This window comes from Frieseomelitta varia, unplaced genomic scaffold (genome assembly GCF_011392965.1).
Source record: "Frieseomelitta varia isolate USP_RPSP 00005682 unplaced genomic scaffold, Fvar_1.2 scaffold_23, whole genome shotgun sequence".
NCBI classification, from domain to species: Eukaryota; Metazoa; Arthropoda; class Insecta; order Hymenoptera; family Apidae; genus Frieseomelitta; species Frieseomelitta varia.
Window position 1 is genome coordinate 45991 of NW_025109957.1, and position 26699 is coordinate 72689.

Sequence of the window (26699 nt, forward strand, 5' to 3'; positions counted from 1 at the left end):
ATGTTCAATTCATCATCTTCATATTGAATAAGTATAAAAAGAAGTATATACGTATGTACCATAAAATGATTATGAATATTGTCGTCAATGGTAAGAAATTACTAATGTTCTTGAATGTTACTAGTTGGTTTTTTATTAGACATAAAATCATTTATGATGATATACCTATATATATATATATATATTTTCCTGTAAAAGAATAGTAAGATTAATGTACTTATGTTTTATAAAATTTTTTTACAAAAACAATATATTTAAAAGTGTAAACCTCCTAGCTCACAGTAAGTATGTCATCCGGAAAGTTCCACGGTTTTTCAAATACGCGAGTGCTATTTTGAATTTTACGTTAATACAAAATGAGAAAACTCAAACTTCAGCTTGATAAGAATTCGAATTTTTTATAATACTCAACAAACATTTTCGCGATATTATACTTTTCACTGTCAAGTACGAGGCACAATTGGAGTGTTCTTGTACCGTGAATGAGAATTTGTTGAGTTACAATAGAATTCTAAATGGAAATTATCTCGTTCATTAAAGTTTGGTGTCGTTTTCATATTATACTCTTGTCTCCGTAAAATCCGCGGAACTTTCCAGATGACTCGAATTCTAATTCCTTTTTAATATTTTGAATGCCACGTCTATTTCACTCGATAAGTTTACAAACAAGTGCAAAAATTGTTTCTATTCTAAACAAGATCGTTCCTTCTCTCATTTCTTAAAATCAATATTCAATACTTGATGGATTTATGGACAAATTTATACTACAAAATCTAAGTACCATTCAATCCCAGTCGCTAATCACTTTCATGTCGATGCGACTTTAAACTCACATAAAAAAAGATTGTTTCCCAGAATTAAGAAACGTGGCACTTAAAATATTAATACAGATATCTTAGATAGTACTCTGTTTATATAAACTTGACAGAAAACTAATAGTTCATATTATTAGAGTTCGTCTAAAATTCGTGTGCGTTAGAATATAAAAGACCGTAATTTTATATAATACATATATTAGAAGACTGTATTGTGACATACGATATTAACCTCTTGCACTGGAATGATGTGCCACGCGCGTCGAGAATTCTTTGTCCCAAAATTGCAATAGTTTCACAGTTTTAAATATATTTAAGTATAACCCAGGCAAAACAAATAATAAATTTATTCATACTTCTCAATAATTTCTATCCAGTGATATCGCACCGAGTTCAAAAGAAACAGAAAACGACGAACTATTGTGTACGGTTTGGTCACTCGTTATGGTCCGCAATTAGTTGTCAGCGCAAGTGGTTAACCTCTTGCGCTGGAATGATGTGCCACGCGCGTCGAGAATTCTTTGTCCCAAAACTGCAATAGTTTCACAGTTTTAAGTATACTTAAGTATAACCCAGGCAAAACAAATAATAAATTTATTACTTCTCAATAATTTCTATCCAGTGATATCGCACCGACGAGTTCAAAAGAAAATGAAAACGACGAATTATTATATGCAGTTTGGTCGCTCGTTATGGTCCGCAGTTGCCAGCGCAAGTGGTTAAAATTTCCGAGTTCCTTCAATTTGAATGCGACGTTACTGCCAACATGTTATCGGAGAGTGCTGAGGAGGCGATCTGTATCGATTGAAGGTCAAACAATTCTTTTTCGGTAAGCGAACTGTCTACTTTATTTATTTATTTTATCCCTGAACCGATGAGAAATTGAGAAAGACTCCTTCGTTTCCCTTTCCATCGACTTTGGAGATTTTTGAGCCTCAAAATGGCGACGAATCGTTGTCAACCTCGCGCGAAGTGAGTTTTGTTTAAATATTTTCAGAAACTTCTACTAAGAGGATGCCACATGAACTATGGCACACTGCATGCTATTGAAATATGCTGGACATAACCTTTGGATAATTTGACCCTTCATTTCTAATAAGCCAGCAAGAGCTTAGTCTTCTTGCTCAATTTTCTTTTCAAGGGCACTTAACATTTAACACTCCTAGTATTGTAAGAGTTCACTGATTCTCTCCTTCTTTTCATTCACATCTTATCATATATTTTCAGGTAAGTGGACACAATTGATTTACACGATTAAAATTTTATACTCAATCTTTATATTATTGTGTAATCAAAACTTTGTTCAAATTAAAGAGTAATTATAGAGTATAAAAATTATGGTACAATCGACCATGTAATAACAATTTATTTAACAATTTTTCTATCTGAGAAAGATGAAACCAAATATAATACTATTGAAAAACTTGATTATATTAATTTGTCTTTTGTATCTTTTTTTGCTCGTTTTTATTTTCTATCTAGCCTATTATTACAATTTATCTAATCTATCATTATCGGCAAAATTCAAAAAGTTTGAACAGTCTTGCCAACTATTCCGTGATTTTCAATAATTATCTAATTCTGAATTGAATTAAACTAGTTATTCTCGTACAAGATTGCCTTCTGTACGTTTAGTATTCAAAAAGTGTCTTGACGGAGTTAGCGACAAGATTCTGAATATATGAAGAGTGAGAAGCAATATCGTACGAGGCATATTTTTTAATTAAGGTCAATTTGGAAATTACTGCCAATTAAAATAGGTAAAGAGGACTGCAATTTTGAACCTAAGATTGATTTGGTTCCTTAATTACACTGATATTTTGTACTTGAGAAATGTTTCAACTACTTTGAGAAAATACTTAGGATCGTTGAAATAATCATTCCGTTAACATTCTTCATTGAATAAATGATAGTATATGATTTTACAGGATGTAACAATGCACATAGTTTTCTTCTATTTATATTATTTGTATTTTATTTGTATCAGCGTATCCTCAAACTCGATTAATATAATGATAATAATCGAGTCCCGTTAATGTTTTATATAATAGAAATGTTTCTACAAACGTTTGAATATTTTCATGAACTATAATTTTCGTTTCTGATTAAAAATGAAAAAAATCTATTGGCTTAAATAACTTAAATAACTTAAAATGGGTATCGATTATTTTACAATTTAAATTATTCCAAATATTTCGTGATTTTCGTAATGTAAATTGTTACAAGACCTTTTTTAATTTAGTTTAATGTTTATAATTACATATATCAATTTTTTTATTATGTGATATTTAATTATTTGTGCCCAACGCCTGTTGGTACATTACAACCATTCTAAACATAAAAATTTTACCATATTTAATCATGTCCTACGGGATACATTATAGTATATGATTTTATACCGTTAAATATTAGTCTTTTCGTACTTCCAGAAACAATAAATATACCGAATATGCTCGACTCAGGATCTATAAAACCAGTAAAGAGATAAGTAATTAAGTAGACAGTAATTAGTTAGATTTTGCATAAAATGTGCTAAAGTAAATCGATTATGAATAAGAATACAAAGTATTTGGTAATTAACAGGACAACTTGGAATCGAAATAGAGTAAAACTGTAGTATAGTAATTCTAGATTTTTTTAGATTATATATCGTTTGTGTTGGTTGTAAGTCTGAGTTGTATTACTATTGTAAAAATAGATCACATCTATAAAGAAAATTTAGCAAAATTTAAGATATCTAGTTAATTTTACTTTCAAAGACATTATAATAATATCCAGCAAATGGCATATATTCCCAAATTGAAAAGCACTCTGCACTTTTTTTTAAGTTCAAAAGCAACCTCAAGCAATCAACATTAATAAATATCCTATAATTTAGTAATAAATTAAATATCAATAATTTTACTTACTTACACTTGCGTATACCTATTTCACATATAATTCGTATTTTTTTATTCTTTCTTATTGCTTTATTATTTACTCCTATTATTTTCATACTTGTTATAAAATATACTAACATAGATTATCCGATTTACTTTTCAGAAATATTGTATTGGATTATCTATTAAGAACTTACCGTTATGAAAGATGGTAATGTCAGATCAATATTTTGAAAAATAGATAATTTGCACTCTAATTTGTTAGTCGAAATTATCGTGACAATTGTACGTTGCAATGACACGTCATGGAAATACCAGTTTTTATGTATTACATCGTCCGCTACATTTTTGCTCTAAGAATTTGAAACAAAGTTATATTAGTATATTCACACAATGTTACTCATAACATAATACTATAAATATATTAATCCAATTATATAAATTACATTTATTAAAACGCGTCGATATATTTAAATTTAATGATTATACGTATATTGTTTTTTTATTTATTGTATTTTTGTTACTAAAGTATATTTCTGATTATTTAACGAAAATAAACAATCAGTGAAAATAGTAACGAAAATAAATATAAAGTAATTAAACAGTTAATTCTTCATTGTGCAATTTAGTGTACTATAAATTATTATATTTATATTATTATAAGAATAAGAACCTTACGGCTTCGGTTAATTCTTGAATAGCGTAGCACAATATATAAAACTGTATCAATGCACCAACCGCGTACAATACAATCAAACATTTTTCAGTAAATTGTCCAATACTCTAAAGAAAATAAACTTTCTTTTTATAAAAATCTCTCTTTTTATAAAATAATCAATAGCAAGAGAAAACGTCAGAAAGTAGTTATGTATTAAAAATTGAAAATATACCATTACGAACATTAAACTTATAAAGCAGAACCGGAAAACGTTGTTTATATAAAGAATTGCGATGTTTGGGAAAAGCAATTTCTTCAACATGACAGCCATCCTATAATTACGAACCTTCATTTTAATTAATTCGTTACTTACAAATTAAAATTTTATCATAATACTACAATATCTACGATGTCATCACAACTAGGAAATTTTATAAAATTACACACGCATTATGAATTGATCATACTTTTTAAATTATCTATCTTACACAATATATATGATCTATATGTGTGTAAAAACTATACATATTGAAGCAAGAGAAATTAACAGAGCAAACATTAAGCAAAAGTTTAACCGATAAATAATTCTTTTTTCATGCCATTTAAATTTAGAATTAATGATTTGCAAACTTATGCAATAAAGGATTAAATTCTTTTTCAGAAATTTTCAGATACAGGATAATACAGATACATTTTTCTCATGGCTATTTTCTATTATATCATTATACGCGTTTAAAAAACCAATATTTTTGTTAATAATATAATTTGAAGAATACAGTGAAACTATATTTATATGGAATACTACTATTAAATTGTTTAAACCTGATTGTACACATTGTCCGCCGGCCCTTAACTCTAATATAAGTTGTTCCTTTTTAAATCAATTACTTTTTTTATTCCAAAATTTGGAAATTTTAATTTTTTGCGAACTATATAAAATTAAGAGAATTTAAAAAAAGAACATTTAAATTGTTATTTTTCTAATTAAAAATTAGAATGCAAAAGCAGAGGTTTCACATCAAAAATTGTCAACTCTATGCACTCAGAAACCATTTTCAAAATTTCCTGCGACAATCCGATGATTATAGACACAGTTTATTAAATCTGATTCAAGATTTCATATTTACGTTTCATTGCAAAGAAAGAAATCTTTTGAAGAAATATACGTACATTCAAGTGTATATAAATGCATATCATAAATGTGTACAATCAGAGGACAGAATAATATTTATGTCAGCATAACTGAGAATCCAAATTGGAAAAAAAATGTATAGTGCGTAAACTATACATTTTATATTTTATATGTTATCTTCATTAGAATTAATATAACAACATCACAATTAATATCGAAAGTTACAATCTATCATTGGTAGAATCCATTTTTATTATGTAAAACAGAGTTTTACTTACTCAACTACGGTTTCATAATGGCGAGTTAACAATCTCATTTCCTGTTTGATAATCCTTTCATTTTCAGACCATTTGACAATATTGTTGCACGAACTCTCCGAAGCTTCGGTTTCCTTTTCAAATACCGTTGCGAATTTGATTCTGAGATATTTATATTGAGCCGTCATTAAAAAAATGAAGTGTATCGTGTAGAGGTCCAAGCTAATTTTTCTCACTATTGTATGTATAGCACCGATTATCTGCAGGATAATACCGGCAATAAAAATATTGACTGAAAAGGGTTCCTTGGATATAACATTTGGCATCCGATAATCGGAATAATAGAACTCGTTTTTCCGAAGTATTTCAAGAAATGGTAACGTTGCCCAAATAACAACTGCAGTAATATTACCAATTGTATAAATTGTCAGCGGCTTCTCTATCGGTTTCACTATATTAACTATGATGTCTTGTATGCTTTCATTGCCTTCGATGAGATAATTTAACTTTTCAATTAGCCTACGTAACAGTTTTTTACGACAATGCAGATAAATTGTTAGCACAGTTATTTCTAACAACACCACTACGTTCACTGTGCCGTCCCTCAATACTTTTTCGCCCGAGACATTAAAAGCTCCAAAAATAAAAGCAGTTATGTATATTAGTTTTATTGGCCAAATGAAGATCAAATAGATTTTAGAAAGAATCGATAATTTCCTTTTCCTACTCGTCATTGGCAAAAAATTGCCCGACAATATATTCATCAATATGTTTAAACGGCTCAGGTTACGAAAGTCCATTTAGTTCACTACTTGTTCTTCTCAGTAAGAAAAATCAAAAAAATACTCAGCGAGTTTTTAGTAAATAGGACTTTTTTTTATTACATTCGTCCACATATGTGACACAAAAGTGACAGTTTTATATATCGCTTCATCTTATTGTTACATAACCATAATAACAGCAGAAATTACTACAGTAAATTTTCCCTATTAAATTTGCATGTATAAATCTTTTCCACTCATTTATAAAACAGACATTTCTCCATACTTAAATTTCGTTAAAAGTGGTATAGATCTTTCGCTTGACACACTGCACAAATTGAAATCCAAATGCAACAAAAATATATATAAGTGTTCTAATATCTCGTTTTAAATTTTTTTCATTGTTAATTCACTCGATGATGTCCAATGTATCAATGACGTTTAGAAATTCGTATTACCGTATATATACCTACGTCATTATTGAAAACTTACGAATGATCTATCGGAAATATTTGATACGACTATAATTTGCATTGTTGATCTGTTTATTCATTTACCATTTTTATTAGTGGTACCATACACTTGCGTGTAGGTATATCACATAGTATGCATAGTAAAATTCTTTCAGTTTTATTATCGATCGTTTAAACTTCGCAGGTCTCTCTATAATTATGTTAGGTCTCCCTATTGTATGACAAAGAGCAGTATTTAACAAGCATATTTATTCCCTTTTGACGTAGAAATTCACAATGAATTTATGACTAAATGAAATTCAGAATTTGCTAATTGCAAAAAAAAAAACGTGAAATTAGCGTCGTGCAGTTTGCAGCGAACAGTAAAAGAGAAGGGGGAGGCAAAGTTTTCTTTTCAACTGCCACATTATTAATTGAAAGAGCAATCTATTGTTTTTAGAACCACGGAATCCAAAAGAACCGCAGAACTTAACTTTGTCCGATGCACGACTAGATGGAAAATTACGTATTAGCCTGAGATGTGTTAAGCCAGACGTGCCAATAACATGTTACAAAGTATTTTGGAGTTGGCTCGTTCATGGTCCAACCAATGATTCTATTCTCGTTTATCATAGAACAGTTCTGAAAGTAAGTTTCACATATTTGTACACGCACAACTTAGCAGAGTTAACTTAGTATATTCTTTTACGCAAATTTTATGCATTTTTGTTAAAAATAAAAAAGAATGAAGGAAGCAGGAAAAGTTTTTTTATTCATTCTACATTAAATTTTCAAATTTTTTTTATATTTAACGTGATCCTAATAACGACACGCAATAAGCTTTCTATAAATATATAATTATTTTATTTATGTCTAACACATTTTATCATATTGTAATTATTATAAATTGAAAATCTTACAATGTATATTTAATTATGTCATGTTCTGCGGAAATGAATTATTCTCGTCTTGCTTTTAGAAACAACAAACATATCGAATATGCTTGATTTAAGACCTACAAAAACAATAAAGTTACAACTAAGTAGATAGTGATTAATTAGATTGCATAGAAAGTGTTTCAAAGTAAATTGATTAAATTATGCTAGTATATTTTGTAAACAAGAATACAGTAGAAAGGAAAAGTCATATAAAGTATTTAGCAATTGATAGAAAAAATTTTGAATTAAAATTAAATTGAATTAAAAAATAGTAATTTTATACATATGCCGGATTGTAAATTGCTTATGTTGGGTTTAATTCCAAAAAGTAGAGCACAGAACGTTTGACAATAAAGACGTTTGATAAACAACATACATATCAAGATTAAGATTATCAGAGAAGTCTTGCCCAATATAAATGATTTAATTTTTTCCTATTTCCCATATAATTCATATTTCTTATCATTCCTATATCACTCTCATATTTATAATATACATATACTAACATATAATTATTCTATTTGCCTCTGATAGTATTACATGATTTGATTATTTATTAAGCAAAAGTATTACATTATTGTGTTAGAAAAACTCACCGACATGAAAGATGGTAAAGTTAAGTCAATACTTTGAAGACTAGACAATTTACACTCTAGTTTATTAGTCAAAATCATCATAACAATTGCCCGTTGCAATGATACGTCGTGGAAATACCACTTCTCATGTATTACATCGTCTGTTACAGTTTCACTCTAGGAGTTTGAAATAAACTATATTGACGTAAACTATATTCGCATAATGATGATTATAACACTATAAATGTACCAATCTAATTTTAAAAATTATATCATTAAAGTTCATGGATATATTTAATATTTCTTATCTATTGCTTTCTTGATTATCTAACGAAGATTAATAAATACGAAGTAATTAAACACTTAGTTCTTCGTTAATAGAGATTAATGTACTATAAGTTATTATACTTGTATTACTTACCGCTTCGATTAACTTTTGAATAGAGTAGCATAATATATAAAACTGTATCAGTAGACTAAGCGCATACATTATAAATAAGCATTTTTCGGGAAAGAATCCAACAGTCTGAAAGAATAAACAGCAAAATAAGCAATAACAGATCTTTATAAAATACGCAATAACAGAAAAAAACATCAGATAGCAAAATTATGAATTAAAAAGTTAAGATTGAAAATATACCGTCACAAGCATAAAACTTATAAAGCAGAACCGGAAAACGTATTCTACATAAAGAATTCCAATATTTGGGGAAAGCAATTTCCTCAACATAACAGCCATCCTACAATTACGAATTTTGGTTTTAATTAATTTATAACTTATAAATTACAATTTTTTATTATGATAACATTATCAAACGATATTACAACATCTAGAAAGTCATTGCAATTGGAAAATTTTACAAAAGAATTATACATTATAATATTATATATTAAAATTTATATAATAAATATTTTATTTAATAATAATAAAAAATATATATATTTATATATATAATATAGGAGTTTGAAACGTGAGCACAACTAGCATTCCAAACAATCTAAGCGCAATTGGTATCATCATTAAATTAATATAATATAATAGTAATATAATAGTTAATAATATTATAATAATAATATACTATTACATACTATTATTATAATTACTATCATTATACTATTATACTATTATTATAATAAAATACTATTATATACTATTATTATATTTTATTTATAGTATTATACTATTATTATATTTAATATACTATTAATATTATAATAATTACTAGTATATTATTATATAATATGTTATCAATATTATAATAGTTAATATAATATAACAGTAACGTTGAAAGACATAATTCATCCGATACGTTTTGCCATCGTGTAATCACACTTTTACTTACTCAACCACAGTTTCATAATGGCGGGTTAACAATCTCATTTCATGGCTGATCGTTCTTTCATTCCCAGACGAGATGTTCCTTTTAACAATATTGTTGCACAAAGTTTCGGGTTCCTGTTTGAATATCGTTGCAATTTTGATTCTGAGATACTTGTACTGCGCCGTCATTAAAATAATGAAATGCATCGTGTACAAGTCCAAACCAATTTTTCTGATTATCGTATACGCGGCGCCAAGAATCTGCAGGGCAACACCACCGATGAAAATGCCGGTTGAGAAAGGCTCGTTGGATATAACGGCTGGTACTCCGTAATCGGAATAATAGAACTCGTTTTTCCGAAGAATTTCAAGAAGTGGCAACGCTATCCAAACAACAACTGCAGTGGTATTGGCAATTGTATAAATTGTCAACGACTTCACTATCGGCTTCGCTATGCTAAGCGTGATGTCTCGTAGCATTTCATTATCCTCGATCAGATGGTTCAACTTTCCAATTAATTCATGCAACAAATTCTTACGACTGTGCAAGTAAACTGATAACACTATTATTTCAAGCAAGACAATTAGGTTTACCGTGCCGTCCTTCAACGCTTTCTCCCTTGGGACGCAAAACAGCCCGAAAATACAAGCAGTGAAGTACACTAATTCTATCAACCAAACGATGATCGAATAGATTTTGAAAAGGATCGGTAATTTCGTTTTCTTACTCGTCATCGGCAAAAAATTCCCCGATAACACGTTTACAAAAATGTTCAAACGATTCGAGTTGCGAAAATCCATTTTGTTTGTCATTCGTTCATTTCGACGAGAAAAATAAAAAAATGTTCAATGAATTCGTAACGGATACAATTTTTTTGTTGCATTCGTACACACGTGCGATGTAAAAATAATAGTTTTATCTATCATTTCAAAATTTCTTTTTTTTTTTCTTTTTTTACTGAACTTGTTCTTACAAATCTCTTTTTCCACTCATTCAGAAACGAAAAGTTTCTTTATATTTAAATTTCAGGACGTACAACGATAAAAACATGAAATTATTCAAATTATATTAATGTGATACAGCTAAGTACTTGGCACTCTTGAATTGAAAGCAAATGTAACGAAAATATCTCGTTTCAAATGTTTTTTTACAATTAAATCCACTTGATAGTATCCAATATTTCAATGACATTTAGAAATTCGTACTACCGTGTATATACCTACATCATTATTGAAAACTTACGAATGATCTGTCAGAAATATTTGATACGACTGTAGCTTGTTTATTCATTTACCATTTTTGTCAGTAATACCATACACCTGCGTACACATCACGTGCAATATAAACTCCTTTCAGTGTTATCGATCGTTGCAACTTTGTAGGTCTCCCTTTAATTATGTTTGTTTGACAGTAGACACCCGTATACAGCGTATAATAAGAAGTATATTTATTTCTTTTTGATGTAGAAATTCACGATCAATTTCTAACAAAATTAATTTTTCCACAAACTGCTAATTACGAAAACGTGAAATTAGCTTCGTACAATTTACGACAGAAAGTAAAAGAGAAGGAAGAAGCAAAGTTTTCTTCTCAACTGCATTATAAATTGAAAGAGTAATTTATTACTTTTAGAGCTATGGAATCCAAAAGATCTACAGAATTTAATGACTCACAACTGATAGATGGAAAATAGCGTATAACAGTAAGATGGATTGACTAGTTCTTAGAAGTGTCAATAACATATTACAAAGTGTTTTGGAGTAAACTTGTTTACGATCCAACCAATGATATATGAATTTTCGTTTATCACAAAACAATACTGAAAGTAAGTTTTAGATATTTATTTATACACAAAAATATCTTTAACACTTTTTTCTTGACAGGAAACATACATTTTTTACATATGCATTTTTTGTTAAAGATAATACTAAAATGATAAAAAAGTAAAAATGAGAAAGAAGCAATAAACATTTTTCATTCATTTTACACTAAATTTTTAAATTCTTTCATATACGTGTAGGATGAATTATTTAATGTGATCATATTAAATTATTCTGTTGCTGATTTTTAATAATAATATGCAATATGATTTTTATATACACTCAAGATCACCTTTAATTTCTTGTAAACAAATCTATTATGCTCGTCATTTATCTAACATTAAAATGAGTTCACCAAGTGTTATAAAGATTCTTTTTTTCATTTGAACATTGGCTAAAGAAGCCACTAAAAAAAATGAAGTGTAATTATGTTGAAGAACTCGAATAATAATTTGATCGAATCGAATAATTTAATGTGATCACGTATACGAATAATTTAAGTGATCGAATATCTGTAATCCGAAGATCTTTTGCCTTTTTCTCTGATTTGACTTATCAAGTTTCGACTGTATATTAAAAAATAAAAAATAGTACATTATAAGATTAAATTATTTGCTTACAGCGATATAGTAAAACTTTTACTACAAAATACTAAATAATAATTATTTCTCTACTCTTTACGAAATATCACATTTTACAGCTTTTATGTTTTTCGTATGTATACATTACATACTTTTGTTTCAAATTTCTTCACATACACACCAAATTATAAAATACAATTATGCTTTTAATATATCTGTAATCACAGTACCTCATAAAACTATTCATATTTTTAAGTTAATGCTTTCTGTTTACTAAACAAGTGCTAAAACATGTGTCAAGATGAAAAGACAAATACTGAGCATGTTCTACATTTAAAATAACATATTCTGCAAACAAAATAATACATTTCAAGAAAATTATTTCTTTTACAATTATGATTCTCGGATCGACAATAGTACTTTAATTAAAAATATTATGCAATTTGATATTGTTTCTGTCATATTTATAAAAATGATTTTTTTATAGATTATTCTTGCAATATTCTTCTTCTAATTGTTATCAAAAATGAAATATGATTTAATTTTGTTACAGTATAATACATATGTTATTATATATAATAATGTTACATATTATATATGATATATTAATTATTATATATATAATTATGCACGATTTTTATATAATACTATATATCCATTAAACGATAAATTCTTTAAAATGTTATCTTGTTTTCATGTTCAGTAAATGTGCACAAATGATTTTTCAATACATAGTTACAACTTAAAATGTTGTCATCACATACATACGTACAATATACACAATATATCGATGCTAAAAATTATATTGATATTAATGCACCAATTCAATAAAAAGAAAGAGTACAACCAATAGCAGATAAGATGCATTATTGAACAAAATTTTAAATTTGTTATTTCAGAAACATCTGTACACAATCTATACACGACCTAATTTCTTATTACATATATTATACAATTTCAACTTATTTATTATGTACATATGTTATTTACATTACACATCGAATTATCTACAACCCAGTTGTATCATTCATTCTAAACTACCTTATTTCATTATCATTATATATAAATATAATGAACTGCTTCATTTACACATATATATTTGACTTAGTGTTAAGTGTCACTGAATTTTATCCATATACACATTATTTATGCCACTTCTAGCAAAAAGTTTTCGATCAAACAATCAAGTAGGTACTTGAACGTATTTAAAAACATTGAAATGTTTTTTGTATTGTTGTATTTGTTCGAAATGTATAAAAAATTAGAATCAACGATTTCAATTGAATTCTCTTGTACAAAAGATTTCAGTGTTTTTAAATACTTCCGAATACTCGTGTTTGATCGAAAACTTTTCGCCAAGGATACTATTCATATTATTATCTACTGTCATCTGTTATCTATTATTATGCATAGCACGAATGACATGAGAAATTTCTCGAATTATTAAATATTTGTTATCATATTAATCACGCTCTATTAAATTAGATAATTCTAAATTCAAAGGTAAAAGTAATTTCAATTTACCTATTTAAAATATAGTAATTTGCTTAATAAGAGACTAAAACACACGTTGACCAGGTTGCTCAAATGAATCGTCGCGGCAGAATAGCCATCCAGTTGATGATAAATTGTTCTTTCTCCAACAGTCTGCGTCGGTCTGTGATTAAAACTCAGTGTCCCGTTATTTGTTCCAACACTTTTAAAGATGCTTAACTGCAAAAAAAAGAAGAAAATATGTAAGTAAATAAAATAATACAATAAAATAGACAATAAGAAATAAATTTACCTGCTGTTCTGATATGGAAAGTTTCTCAGTAAGGATATACCACATCACAGTTTCTTGGCATCCAGGAGTAGTTAATGATCCGTCATAATGGTAATACGTTGTATGATCTTTTGGTAAAAGAAGATAAGGGATAATCTTCGTTTCCATTAATGCTGTAGTTTCCCCGACTGCGTTAGATACTAATTCTGTTGCTTTCAGAATTGACATTATTTCCAAATTGTCCTCGCTATTTACCTGAGAAAGTATTTCACACACTTTGTTAATACACACATAATTGTGTTTGTAATAGTATCATCAAAAACTAGTTATAATAAATTATTGTATCTAAAATATACTCGTAATTTTTTATATCTAAAACATATGTACAATTGTTTTGTTTTAGATAGTAATTATAATAGCTAAATATCGTTATTATATTGCTATACACACAGATTACGTTACTATAAGATTAAATTATAATTACTATTTGAAATATATATATATAATTATTATATATATTTTATTATATAAATATATATATATAATTATTATTATATATTATATATATAATTTTAAAAAAATTCATAAAATATAAAAATGATAATTAAGAAGTTAAAGATTCCAGAGAAATACATTAGTTTGATCCACTTTTTGTATATCTCCCAAATTTAAAATTAAATATCTTTATAATTATATTTATCATCTTCTCCACAAGAGATAGAAGATAAAATCTTTTTATTCTAAGAAAATTTTATTTCAGAAGACTTTATTTCAAAAATTTTTTCTCTTATACCAATAAATCATAGTTATACAGTAAAAATATTCCATTCTCTATAATCTATGTCTGTCTGTAGTGATAATCTGTAATCAAGAGGAATCAGTAGAAGAAAACAAATACACGTGATTGGGACAGAGGCGCTTTCTATTACAATCTAAATACATACTTCTTCGCTATTATAATGCCTCATTCACACTACTGTTGGCGAACAGTCTACTTTGGCGAACCGCGATCAGGTTACAACGAGCTCGCTTACAATAGCGAACAGTACTCGCTTGGTACATCAAAGAATCTATTCGCCAACTCGAAACGTATATGGATGCGTTGAAGATCGCAAAATACTAGACGAACAAGCCTGAAACTGCTAGCGAATTGCTCACGAGCTGCTCGGCAATAGCAGTCTGAATGTGATGGCAGTTTCTGTTAGCGAGCAGTTTGCAAACTGCTCGCGAGCAGTTTTGCCCAGTGTAAAGCTAACATAACACTTTTTGTGTTAAATTCTCAAAATTCATTGATTTCAATATCGTTCGTTAATCAATAGTTAGAGTCCTTTGTATTAATACATACTGATACATACTAATTTTATTAATCTATAGATTAATAGAATTAATTGCATACAATTGTTTCTCTGACATTGTATCGTCGACATCTTTTTTAGCTGTAAAACTTATTCAGATGTAGATTACATTTTATAGATTTGCTTCAACATCAAATAACAAATGATAAGAAAAGAAGAAAAAAGCTCTGATATACAATACAATTTTTAAGAGAATCAAATTACAAAGCTATGCATCTTTGTAAGATATAAAATTATAATTATAAAATTAAATTAATTACAAAAATTTTTCGTAAAAATTCGTTTTCTCCAGCGTATCGAAACATTTTCACCTAATTGTTCAGTTCGTTTAACATAACGTATATCTATGTAAAATCCTAATTTTTAATATTTACGAAGTATTCAAGGCATACATGATATTTCTTTGTACACTAAATAAGAACACAATGCAACTAAAATCTTATATATCTATATAAAAATTTTTTTGTTATCACTTTTTTGTTAAACTTTTTCGTATTTAATCCAGATCGTGTTGATCAGAGTTTCTAATATAAAGTACAGAGTGTAATATATACTTTAAGTTATGTAAAAACAACGATAAGAAGATTTATATTATAACCAATTAAATTCACACTCTTTCTCTTCCCCATAGTGTATTTCTAATGAAAGTGGCTATCACTATTTTTTTGTAAAAATGTAAAGTTCAGAAACTGCTCGTAGATCAGAAATATTTTGTATTCTGACGACAAAAAATAACACTAGATATTCAATTGATTAAATTAAACAAATCTGCCTAATCCATTATCAGCTATTATGATGGCTTTGTTATAACGAAGAATCCATACTATAATAAGAGTTTAAAAAAAAAAACGTGAAAAACGTCTTACAGTTAGAAGAATTCTACGTTGACAGTGCAATTTATTTTACTAGTTACTACCTTGTTAGTTGTAGAATCAAGGATAATTTGCTGATTTGTGTAATAGACCTCGATATACCGGACGCTTTGACCTGAGCAATGTTATGCCATGATGGCATTCGCCACAGACTTCATCTTTATTTCTTTCAAATCTTCACTTAAATTGTAATTCGTCTGGTTAATGATTAAACATCTATTTTAAATCTTACAAGATTTTGGCAACATTGATTTCTAAATATTCGAAACAAAAAAGAAAGCACCACATCGTCTTGTTCTTTAGTTTTGGAACATTCAGCAATGTTACAGCGTTATTATTTTAAATTATACTTCTTACTTCTCCCATGTGTAACGAAAAAATCGCTACTATAGAAATGGTACAAATTCAGTTTTTTATATTTCAATTGTAAAATTTGTTATCTGAGATAATACATGTAAATTAAACAATGTATTTATTTTTCGTTTCTCTTCTGACTCTGATTTTAATTATGATTCTTCTGATATTTTCACAATGTCAATCTTAAGTAACATTACTTATCATAATGCCATGAGGCAAAAGAAGATGCCAATCTTTCAGTTTCAATTCATTATCATGCTCTTCTATAACAGTCTTAGCTATGTTATTCCATGCATTAGCTGTATTGTCTCATGCTTCATACACTTATTTACATAGCATAGTTAACTGACATGGCAACAACTTCCCTTCTAACGAGGGGCTATACATGACATGTCAATCATAATTTATTTTGTATATTGTTCAAATTTATCTAAGAAAAATGAAACCAAACATGATATTATTGGAAAATTTGATTACATTAATTTAGCTTACGTATCTTTTCTTACTCGTTTTGATTTTCTGTATCTAAACTATTGGTAAAATTAAAAGAACTTGAGCAATCTGTTTGCTAACTGTTTCACAGTTATTATAAATTTGAATAGTTATCCGAATCCTGAATTGGATTAAACTAGTTATTCTCCAAGACAGTCTTCTATGCGTTTAGTATTCAGAAAGTACCTTGATAACATAGGTAGTTTCAATGTTCGATTAATAATAAAAGAAACTATGGAAACCAGTGACACACGCAACTTTCTATCAACTTGTTAATAATAAGCATTCAAGAAGCTTACGTCTAAATTCATACATCACAAAGAGAAAATTGAGCTTGTACAGTAAGAAATCTACTTGTAATCATTCAGTTCGTGATCAATGGGCAACCAAATAATCCATCTGGTAAATGTTAACATGTGCAAATTGCTTGTTTTGACAGAACAGAGCACATTATTGCCGCATATGCATCATTAAGATTGCATGAAACATTGACCAGAAAGTTTCATTGATGCATTGACGATATGACTGTTATTTTAAGCACGCGAAAATAGTTTCAAAATATACCAATGAAATTTAATAATATCCATCAAATCAATATAATATAATACATTTGCGTTTTCTTCTTATTTTCAATTGTAGATTATGTTCTTATAATTTTGCCGGAAATGAATTAATGTATATTTATAAACAAGTTATTTTACCACTTCTGTCAAATAAAATATGTAATATCATAGAAGAATATTTAAATGCTCAAAATAATAATAATAATAATAAAACACTTTTATCCATTTTAAAATCAACATACCTCGAATAAAGTAGCAACGACGGCAATGCCATTTTCATGTTGTGATGCCATACTCGCATTACTATATTGTTCATTATAATGAACAAAATGTAACTCTAATGCGTCGCGAATGTTATCTATGGTGTGTTCGGCAGGCCAATGGAAATGTATTTGCTCCAAAATATATGTGGATGGAAGATTTGCTCCTTCAAGATGAATTGGCACACAGCATAATTGAACTTGTACTATAACAAAAATTAAATGAAAGATGAAATATTTTTAAAGGGATTAACAAATAAATATCGTAAATGCTATACATGGACATGATTAATAGAGAATGGAAGAACTGATGATCTTTAAACTTTTTAAAAAGATTAACAAAGTATAATAAATGCTGTATGAACATGATTGATAGAGAATAAGAAAAATTCCTTTTCCAAACAATCTTATAAGCTTTCAATTCAAAAGCTTATTACCATAAATTCAAAATTGATCTTGTGCAAAGCCGATATAGTTCACCAGTATGCTAATAAAACGTTGGACTATATACCAATGTATGCGCCAGTGCCATTTGAGAAACATTATTGTCGTTAAGTATGCCAACAGAGATTTAGTCTCATTATTTCGTTGCTGAGTTGTACTGTGTATTGGCGCTTCAATCAGTTCTTTTTTATTGCTTCTAACTGAAAAAGGAATTCTCAAACCATTAAGAATCAATGTTAACAACATTTTCATTAGCAGCATTTCAGTTCTTTCTGATCAATTTCATATTATCAAATTCTACTTTTTACTATTGAAACAAAAATCCAAGGAATCACTTAATATGTTTTCATCGTCATGTGTATCTTTTATTATTTAATTTTTTAAGAAATTAAAATATTTATAATGTCACTTTCATGCTTAGCTTAGTCAATCGATTCAAAATCTCTCGTACTGATCAGTAAACGTTCAATATAAATATAAAAAAGGTTCGCCTTTTTTTCTTTACTTACCAGAATGACCATTGTTCGTAATTTTTCCTTGAAATGCGAAATCATATCTTATGAATTTAAGTTTACCAAGATCGATTTTAATGGTATCTTCAGTGGCAATATTTATTGGTGATTGCTTCTTTCCACTCATACACAGACCTGGCCAATGTTCCGGACCTAAGCAAAGAAAAATATAAAACCATGTGGTACTTATCACATTATAACACTAGTCATATTTTTAAAATATATCTGTACGATTTTGAAAACAGGAAAGATTCTAACTAAATATTGATCAATATATTATTTTAATATGTGTAGATTTCAAGAAGATGGCAATTTATTTGCAAATACAGGAGATCAAATAAAAATTTCTCATCTACTTATATTTATATTTTATTTATTCAACAAAAATGTCCACTTCTATTCTTACATCTAATCTACAATGATATCTTTATGGTAAAGTTGTTATAAATACAATTGTATTTGGTGTGATTAGATTAAATTGGATTATTGAAAATTAAAAATAATTACCATTATCACCTAAGTATGACCAATCATCAGACGCAGTTATTTCAAATAAACCTGAAACAATTGAAATTTTTTAATTGAAAATTTAAATCCAACGTTGACATTTATATTGAAATTCATGGTTTTGCGAAAAAATAAAATTTAAATAAAAATTCATTTTTCATTGTAACTAATAATATACTAAGTTAAATATGATAATAGTAAAATAGTAAAATAATAACTAATAGTAAAATAAACTAATAGTATAGTAAGTTTTCTATATATAGTGTGTCTTGTGTCTGCTCTGTGCATTTACAATTTCTAACGCTTTCAAATTTTCTACAGGGTATAATAATCATAATTTAGTAATCTTTTTTGTTTGAATACATTCTACAAAATATCCTCGTTATAATTCAAAATTAATAAAAATTGATTGAAATATTATATTAATTTTTAAATGAGTAAAAATTTTACTGCTAACTTCAGTTTGGATCATGTTATAATATTGTAATATTGATATTGTACATGGCTGTTCAAATCGTTGAAATTGCAGAAATACAACATCCGTATGTTGTATAATGATATTAAGAAACGATCTTAAATGAAACATTGATTTTTATGAACAAACATTCTATACAAACCGCACGTGTGATTGCAATTTTAGAATTTCATCGATATATAGATGAAAGTCCGGAAACCAATGATTGAGTACATGAAGCGAATTATTAACGTGCCACATCCTACTGTACATCGAACAACTGTATGAAGTACAGGGTAGCAAGAGTATTACAACTATCATGTGAGAATGTTCCACTGGTACAAAAACCAAAACTTATCTTTCATAAAAAAAAATATAAGACAACAAATCCCTTTGATTAAAAGATGTATAACACCTTAATATATAAAAATATATGTTACTATTAAATAAATACAAATATATCAAATTTCTTAAACAAAGCGCGTGATTTTAAAAAGTAATTTTAATATCAAATTAAAAAAATAGAAATCAATTTTCGTCATGTAGGAAATTATTAATCGTATGAGATAAAAAAAGAATTTTAAAAACAATTGTTTACTATAAGAGATTTATCAAAGCACAGATCTAACGGAAAATCACAGAAATGGCGATTAATTAATAATAAGCTGCATCCGTATTATCTTAAAATAAATGGTCACAAAAAGATAATAACTTTGCAAATAGTAAATAAGTAAATTATATCAATGCAACTGTAAATGATATTCTATAGTCAAAATGAAAATGAAGTTGCACATTTAAATGATTATAAAGGTGGAGCATTCATGATAAAGATACTTAATTTTACATACAAGATACGTATAGCAAATATGCAGAGATTATAAATCTGCAATATAATTGCAAATTTTACTTATCGTTACCATTGATTAATCGAAATATATAGATACATAAAATATAATAAAAATTTTCAAGATTAGAAACACAGTATTTTATTTTTTGAAATATATATGTGCATAAGTAGACATCTCTTTTAAAATATGCACACGTGTATATTTATTTGCATTAGTAAAGTAATATTTTTAATAGGAAACAAAATTCACTTCATCAACCATTACCATAACGTTGCAGAAATATGTTTCTATTAATGAGATCTTATGGCAGAAAGTAGCACCGAAATTCTGAGAAAACTTAAATCATGGTTTCGTACGTTCTAAATTGACACTCAATCGACCCTCAAAGGAATGTCGCTAGTTTTAAATTGGCGCTTTTACATTCGGTTAATGAAGAATTCAAATGAATTTTAATGAGCATAACGTAAGCTTCCGGTTATTAAAGAAGGGACTTTTCGTTGGACTGTATTTATCAATTTTTCGTCGATTGCTGGTAAGTTTTCTTTTTTATAAATTTCAAATATATGACAGTATTAAAAGCAATGAAAATTTATACGATGGCAGTTTTGTTTGTTCGTGAGGCATAAAAATCTCGTGAGAAGATAATTTCCCTTTAGCTATTTTGCTCTACAATTCTTGATAATGTGAATTTGATATTATCATGTAAGGAATTTTTTTTATTTGAATCGAATGACAGATTTATTTGAATAGAAATGAAGTGGATGAATCATTTCATAAAAGATTCATACATATTAATTGTTTTTCATTCTTTTGTATCTTGTTCTAATGAATGATATATTTTTGTTCCTATGTGTGATATATTTGCAATTTAAATCATAATCAGATTTTACATTGTAACGTAAAATATAATATAAAATGTATCGAAACATTATGCTAATTATGCATGAATGTGTAAAACGTAATAAAAGATTCAAATATAAAAACATTGCATGACTTTTCAATGCAAGATAATTTCATTTTAAATTAATTGTCTCCTTACCTATGATAATTGTGAAAATTACATACAAATTCTTCATGGCAAAAATGCTATTTGGAACTGTCAGAAGTTACGATTACTCGATGAAACGAACGTGACAGCGATGAGCCTACAACTGGTGTACACGACGTTAATCTAGCTAGATAGCCCCGAGATTACACGAGGCCCTACTACCTATATAACATTTACATTGTGCATTGTATTAAGCATTGTGATTGCCGCATCTGTATGCGTTAATTAACTCTTATTTACATAAAGAATAAATTACAATCAACATAATTTTCTTGTTACTTCTTGTGAATTGTACACAATTAAATTAGATTGTTAATTATTAGATATTTATGTTTATATCTATTTTACTAAAACAATAAATTAGGCTTGAAAAAAATTAACATAAAATTTACTTAAATTCATATTACCCTATTTAAATAAAGACAGTGACATTGATTTTTATTGCAGGAAAGAATCTCTCTCTCTCTCTCTTATTAATAAAATTATATTATGTCTAGCGTGTAATCTCATACAAATATCATGTAATGCAAGAAAAAACAATATTTAAAACTTAACAATATTTAAAACTTTTTTACATACAGTTTATCTTCTGTGGATAGCTCGATTTTTATTTTAATAATCGTCAATCAAAACAGTTGATCAATTATACATTTGTATTAACTAACTATTACTTAACTATTTTTTGGCAAAACAAAATTACTTTACAAATAATTTTCAAATATACTTTATTAATATAATTTGTTGAAGATAATATCAACTTACCTGTATGATGGAAAAATATCAATAAGAAGGTAAAATATTTGAAATCCATTTTGAACGTACGAATGCACAACTCAATTGTCGTTTTTGTTCATTGAAACAACAATTTGAAACTGCACGACAATTTGTGCACAACTGACCTTCCTCTCAAATTTCTCAGTAACTTTGGCATATTCAACCACAGAGATTACACGAGCGACTGTTGAATTAATAGACTATGCTTTTATTGTGCATCCGTTGGTGCAGATATAAATACAGAATATGTATATATATGCGTTTTATTATATTCTACAGCAACGATGTTTTAATATATTTATTTTGTTCATTAACTTGTATATAATATAATAATGTATGTGTAACTACATGTTATCATTTCGATAAATAATTAATTTTTTTTATATTTGATCGACTCAGTAATAAAAGAATATTCTTTTTATATTTTATAATTGTTATTGTTATGTTTTCTTTTTATTAAAATAGCTTTCAATTGCTTTTTTGATGTTTTATCTACAAATTATCAGAGCAATAAAAATAGTCACTACACAAAAAATTGAAACTCACAATCACTTGCAAAAATAGAATTAATTTCCTCAGAATTATTCATCACCCATTTCTTCGTAGTATTAATAGTACATGTATATGATTTTTGTCGTTATTTAATTGAATATTTTTTTAATAATGCAACGTTCGTGTTTAAAAACTTTATGAATATAAATAATTGTGTTTCTTCATAAATACGCTAATATAATAAAATTGTTAAAATTATTATAAGTAATAATAGGAAATAGAAAAGCTGTGTTACATGAAAAGATTTTATTATAAAACAACTTAAAGCACATAAGTGATATTATTATAAAATTTAAATTATATAAAAAGTTAAATTCAAATTATTACATATACTAATATAATCAAAATTTTATCTAACTGTCCCAAAATCAAAAAATTAATTATGTAATTATTCGATCATTTTCTTCTCTCAGGACTTCGTGATATTTTTAGGCATCTAAAAACAGAAGATGTTACGGTTACGTACTATGTGAATATATATATAATAAACCAGATACCAATGAAAGTAGAACTAGAGTCCGAATAATTAGAGTTCATAAAATTTATCTGTGTTATTAAATCTATTACAACGTAATGTTAGTTAGAAATGTATGCACATATACACTTTGCACATTATCTTCGGTACAAATGACAAAAAAAATTAAAAACTGGCGAAAGGCAGTAATCGAACTTGATAATTGGTAATTTAAAAATTTTAAATTAGAGAGAATGAAATTACGGTAACAGAGATATTATCGACAAATAATTGTTTCAACAAATACTAAAAGTATAGAAAAATATTTATCAATTTTAATATATTTTCGTAGACGATGAATGAATGGTTTTATTCACAAAAGTTAACTATTAATTAGCTATAAAATCAAACGAAAACAAATTAATTTCTGCTAAATCGATTTTAATGCTTGAAAATATAAATACTCAGACATTTCAATACGTGAAAAATCTAAATATATAGACAATATATGTGTATGATGTTATAAGATTTGAGATGTATTTTGTTTCTTACATCATAAAAATTTCTTGTATAATTTATACAATTATAAATTATAAATTAAATAAATAATAAATACAATGTAGATATGTGTAACATATTTTATACATGTATATTATTTATGATTATAATACTATATATGTAAAGTATTTTTATACATTACAAATTATTTTACAAATTATAAAATTGTAATACCAAAAGATTTTCATATATCACACGAATTGAAATGAATTTCCCATTATTCTATTATATTATATTATATAGTACATATCTTGTAATATATTTTAAAATCATATTATTTATTAAACTGTTAAAATATTTGTGCAATTTTATATTTTCACGAAGATAGAATCTAGAATGATGAAAGGAAAATGGTATCTAGATATTAATTTATCTATTAAATATGATGAGAAGTATTATATTTTAAATATTTTCTATACTTTTCCTTATAACTTGCATTGTCTTTAAATTTTCCATAAATGCATAAAAATCCATAGTCTATTAATTACGAATTTTGTGAATTAGATTTTCTGCAATAAATCAATTTACTTGATTTATATTTACATTTCTTTTTCATGCTTTTTTAGTTTGTGTAACATCTAAGAGCTTACTTATTTTGTTGAAAAATGTTGGAAATATCTTCGAACGCACGCAAGCGTGTGTGTATATGTAACATTGTAAATAAAAGGAATAAAGCACACTAAGAAGAGAGTGAAACGCCAGTAGAAGAAGAGGACAGAGTGTAAGATGAACCGGCATGGTCGGACAGAAATAGAAAAGCGGCACGAAAATCATTTAGTGTTGGCCAACGTGTAATTCCCTCAGTTCAGCAAGTTATTATTGCTTGATTTTACAATTTTGTCTACAGATAAAATGACGCGTGTCCCGATAAGATCTTCCTTGAAAAGTCGAGATTCCAATTCGACATCGACCGATCCGGATCTCAGGAAACGCATGAAAGACTATTGCCGAAAATTGGTGGCCTTCATGTGCACTCAGGTTGGCGTTGGTGGACTCGTGGTTGGTTACGCTATAATAGGTGCTTTTGGCTTTATGATGATCGAGACTCAAAGCCAAATTCCATCGGCGGTTTGCATTCGGGAATTAATTAGAAAACAATACGCCGAAGAATTGTGGCTGAGCACTGCCAGCAATCGAACGATAAATATCTTCGATAAAACAACATTTCGCATGGTGTCTAATCAAATTCTGCGCCGCTATCAAGACAATTTCACTGGTGACTATAGAAACGAAAATTGTAGTGGCTTAACAGCGACTGATCTATGGTCCTTCCCGGCAGCATTGATGTTCTGCCTTTCTGTATTCACGATGATCGGCTATGGAACGCTAGTGCCTCAAACTCCCTGGGGAAAGGCCGTCACCGTTATTTACGCCGTGTTGGGCATTCCTCTTTACGTTTTGTATTTCCTTAACATGGGAAAAGTATTAGCGCAAACGTTTCGTTCGCTCTACACATGGCTGCACGAGTGTACTGGCAAGCGAAAAGCTGGTCAGAGAATCACAGTACCGTCGACAGCATGTCTTTGGGTGATCTTCGGATACGTCTTGAGTGGTTCAATAATGTTCGCCGCGTGGGAAGGATGGAATTATTTGGACAGTGCTTATTTTTGTGTGACATCGCTGTGCAAAATTGGAATGGGCGATCTCGTTCCTGGTTGGACACACGGTGATCTAACTGCTGAGAGCCAAACCAAACTGATAATAAATTTTGTCTACTTGTTACTTGGTATGGGGCTTATCGCTATGTGTTATGACTTAATGAAAGAAGATGTTTACGTGAAAGCTAGAGAAATGAAAGAACAGATTTTAGAGATAGTCGACGCCACTCATTACCAGCTTGAAATGTGTTGCAAATCAGAAATATTGAAATAATTTTAATGCACTTCTATCGGTAAATAATTAAATGGATAAAAATTTTCCAGAAAGAAATTTATATTTATATAAAATGTGTAAAAAATATATGAAAAGACAAAAAAAAAGTTATATGATTGTAACAAAATATAATATGCAGTATAATTCTACATCTATATATTAAATGTACAACTTGGAATTGATATCTCTAATATAAAATTTCCAATTAAAAAATTAATTTTTATTTTTTTTTTTTATTAGATTATTGTTCTTTACAAAATAAAGTAATATAAAAAAAAACAATAAAGTTATTTTATTTTTATTTTTATTTTACGAAGTACAACTGATTTTTTTGATCTTCGCAATTAAGATATAAAAATTATATCTATAATATTTAAATTTAATTTAAAATTTATTTAACAATCTTATGTTGAGCGTCATTTTTATTTTAATTACAATGTAATTAATTAACATTAACAACTTAACTTTTATAAGTAAACACATTGTTGGAAAATTTTTATTTGTCATCAATGGCTTATAATAGTTTATATACATAGTATATGAATTATGGTTTAAGTATATTGCATTTAAGCATTTATATATCTTTGTACTTCCTTTGTTAAATGTTCAATCACAATTATACAAATATTAATAAACTATATGTTCTTGTATTCTACAATTAATAAATCTTTATACATCATACAGTAATGAAATAAAGTGAACAGTTATGTTGAAAATGTTAAAAACTAGTTTATAATAATCAAACAGTTAAACAATGTATAATACATTGTCTTAGAGATTTAATTTCTCTAATGATGTATAAAACTTAAGTCATGCCACGAC

General features: G+C 27.6%; 4 protein-coding genes across 7 annotated transcripts; 1 reads left to right on the plus strand and 3 right to left on the minus strand.

The window, feature by feature from the left end:
- Positions 1-4351: 4351 nt before the first annotated feature.
- On the minus strand, positions 4352-6475 carry LOC122527683. The gene is made up of 3 exons (XM_043652068.1): positions 5763-6475; positions 4585-4684; positions 4352-4477 (listed from the first exon to the last, which is right to left on the minus strand). Exons 1-3 carry the CDS (start codon positions 6473-6475, stop codon positions 4352-4354), a joined length of 939 nt encoding a protein of 312 aa, XP_043508003.1.
- Positions 6476-7886: 1411 nt separating this feature from the next.
- LOC122527672 lies at positions 7887-10681 on the minus strand. The gene is made up of 5 exons (XM_043652049.1): positions 9811-10681; positions 9108-9207; positions 8889-8993; positions 8489-8644; positions 7887-7969 (listed from the first exon to the last, which is right to left on the minus strand). The coding sequence occupies exons 1-5, from the start codon at positions 10599-10601 to the stop codon at positions 7913-7915; spliced, it is 1209 nt and encodes a 402-aa protein (XP_043507984.1). The 5' UTR covers positions 10602-10681; the 3' UTR covers positions 7887-7912.
- A 2444-nt stretch (positions 10682-13125) lies between these two features.
- Positions 13126-24779, minus strand: LOC122527667 (carbonic anhydrase 6-like). 4 transcript variants are annotated; one of them, XM_043652040.1, is made up of 6 exons: positions 24596-24779; positions 19318-19368; positions 18808-18963; positions 17837-18060; positions 13977-14210; positions 13126-13903 (listed from the first exon to the last, which is right to left on the minus strand). In XM_043652040.1, the coding sequence occupies exons 1-6, from the start codon at positions 24777-24779 to the stop codon at positions 13715-13717; spliced, it is 1038 nt and encodes a 345-aa protein (XP_043507975.1). In that variant the 3' UTR covers positions 13126-13714. The 4 variants fall into 4 exon arrangements, with proteins under 4 accessions (XP_043507975.1, XP_043507976.1, XP_043507977.1 ...); XM_043652041.1 differs by having other exon boundaries at positions 13126-13897; positions 13971-14210; XM_043652042.1 differs by lacking the exon at positions 24596-24779 and adding an exon at positions 22430-22634.
- Positions 24780-24857: 78 nt separating this feature from the next.
- On the plus strand, positions 24858-25966 carry LOC122527669 (two pore potassium channel protein sup-9). Its single transcript, XM_043652044.1, has one exon. The coding sequence runs from the start codon at positions 24858-24860 to the stop codon at positions 25875-25877; it is 1020 nt and encodes a 339-aa protein (XP_043507979.1). The 3' UTR covers positions 25878-25966.
- The last annotated feature ends 733 nt before the right edge of the window (positions 25967-26699 follow it).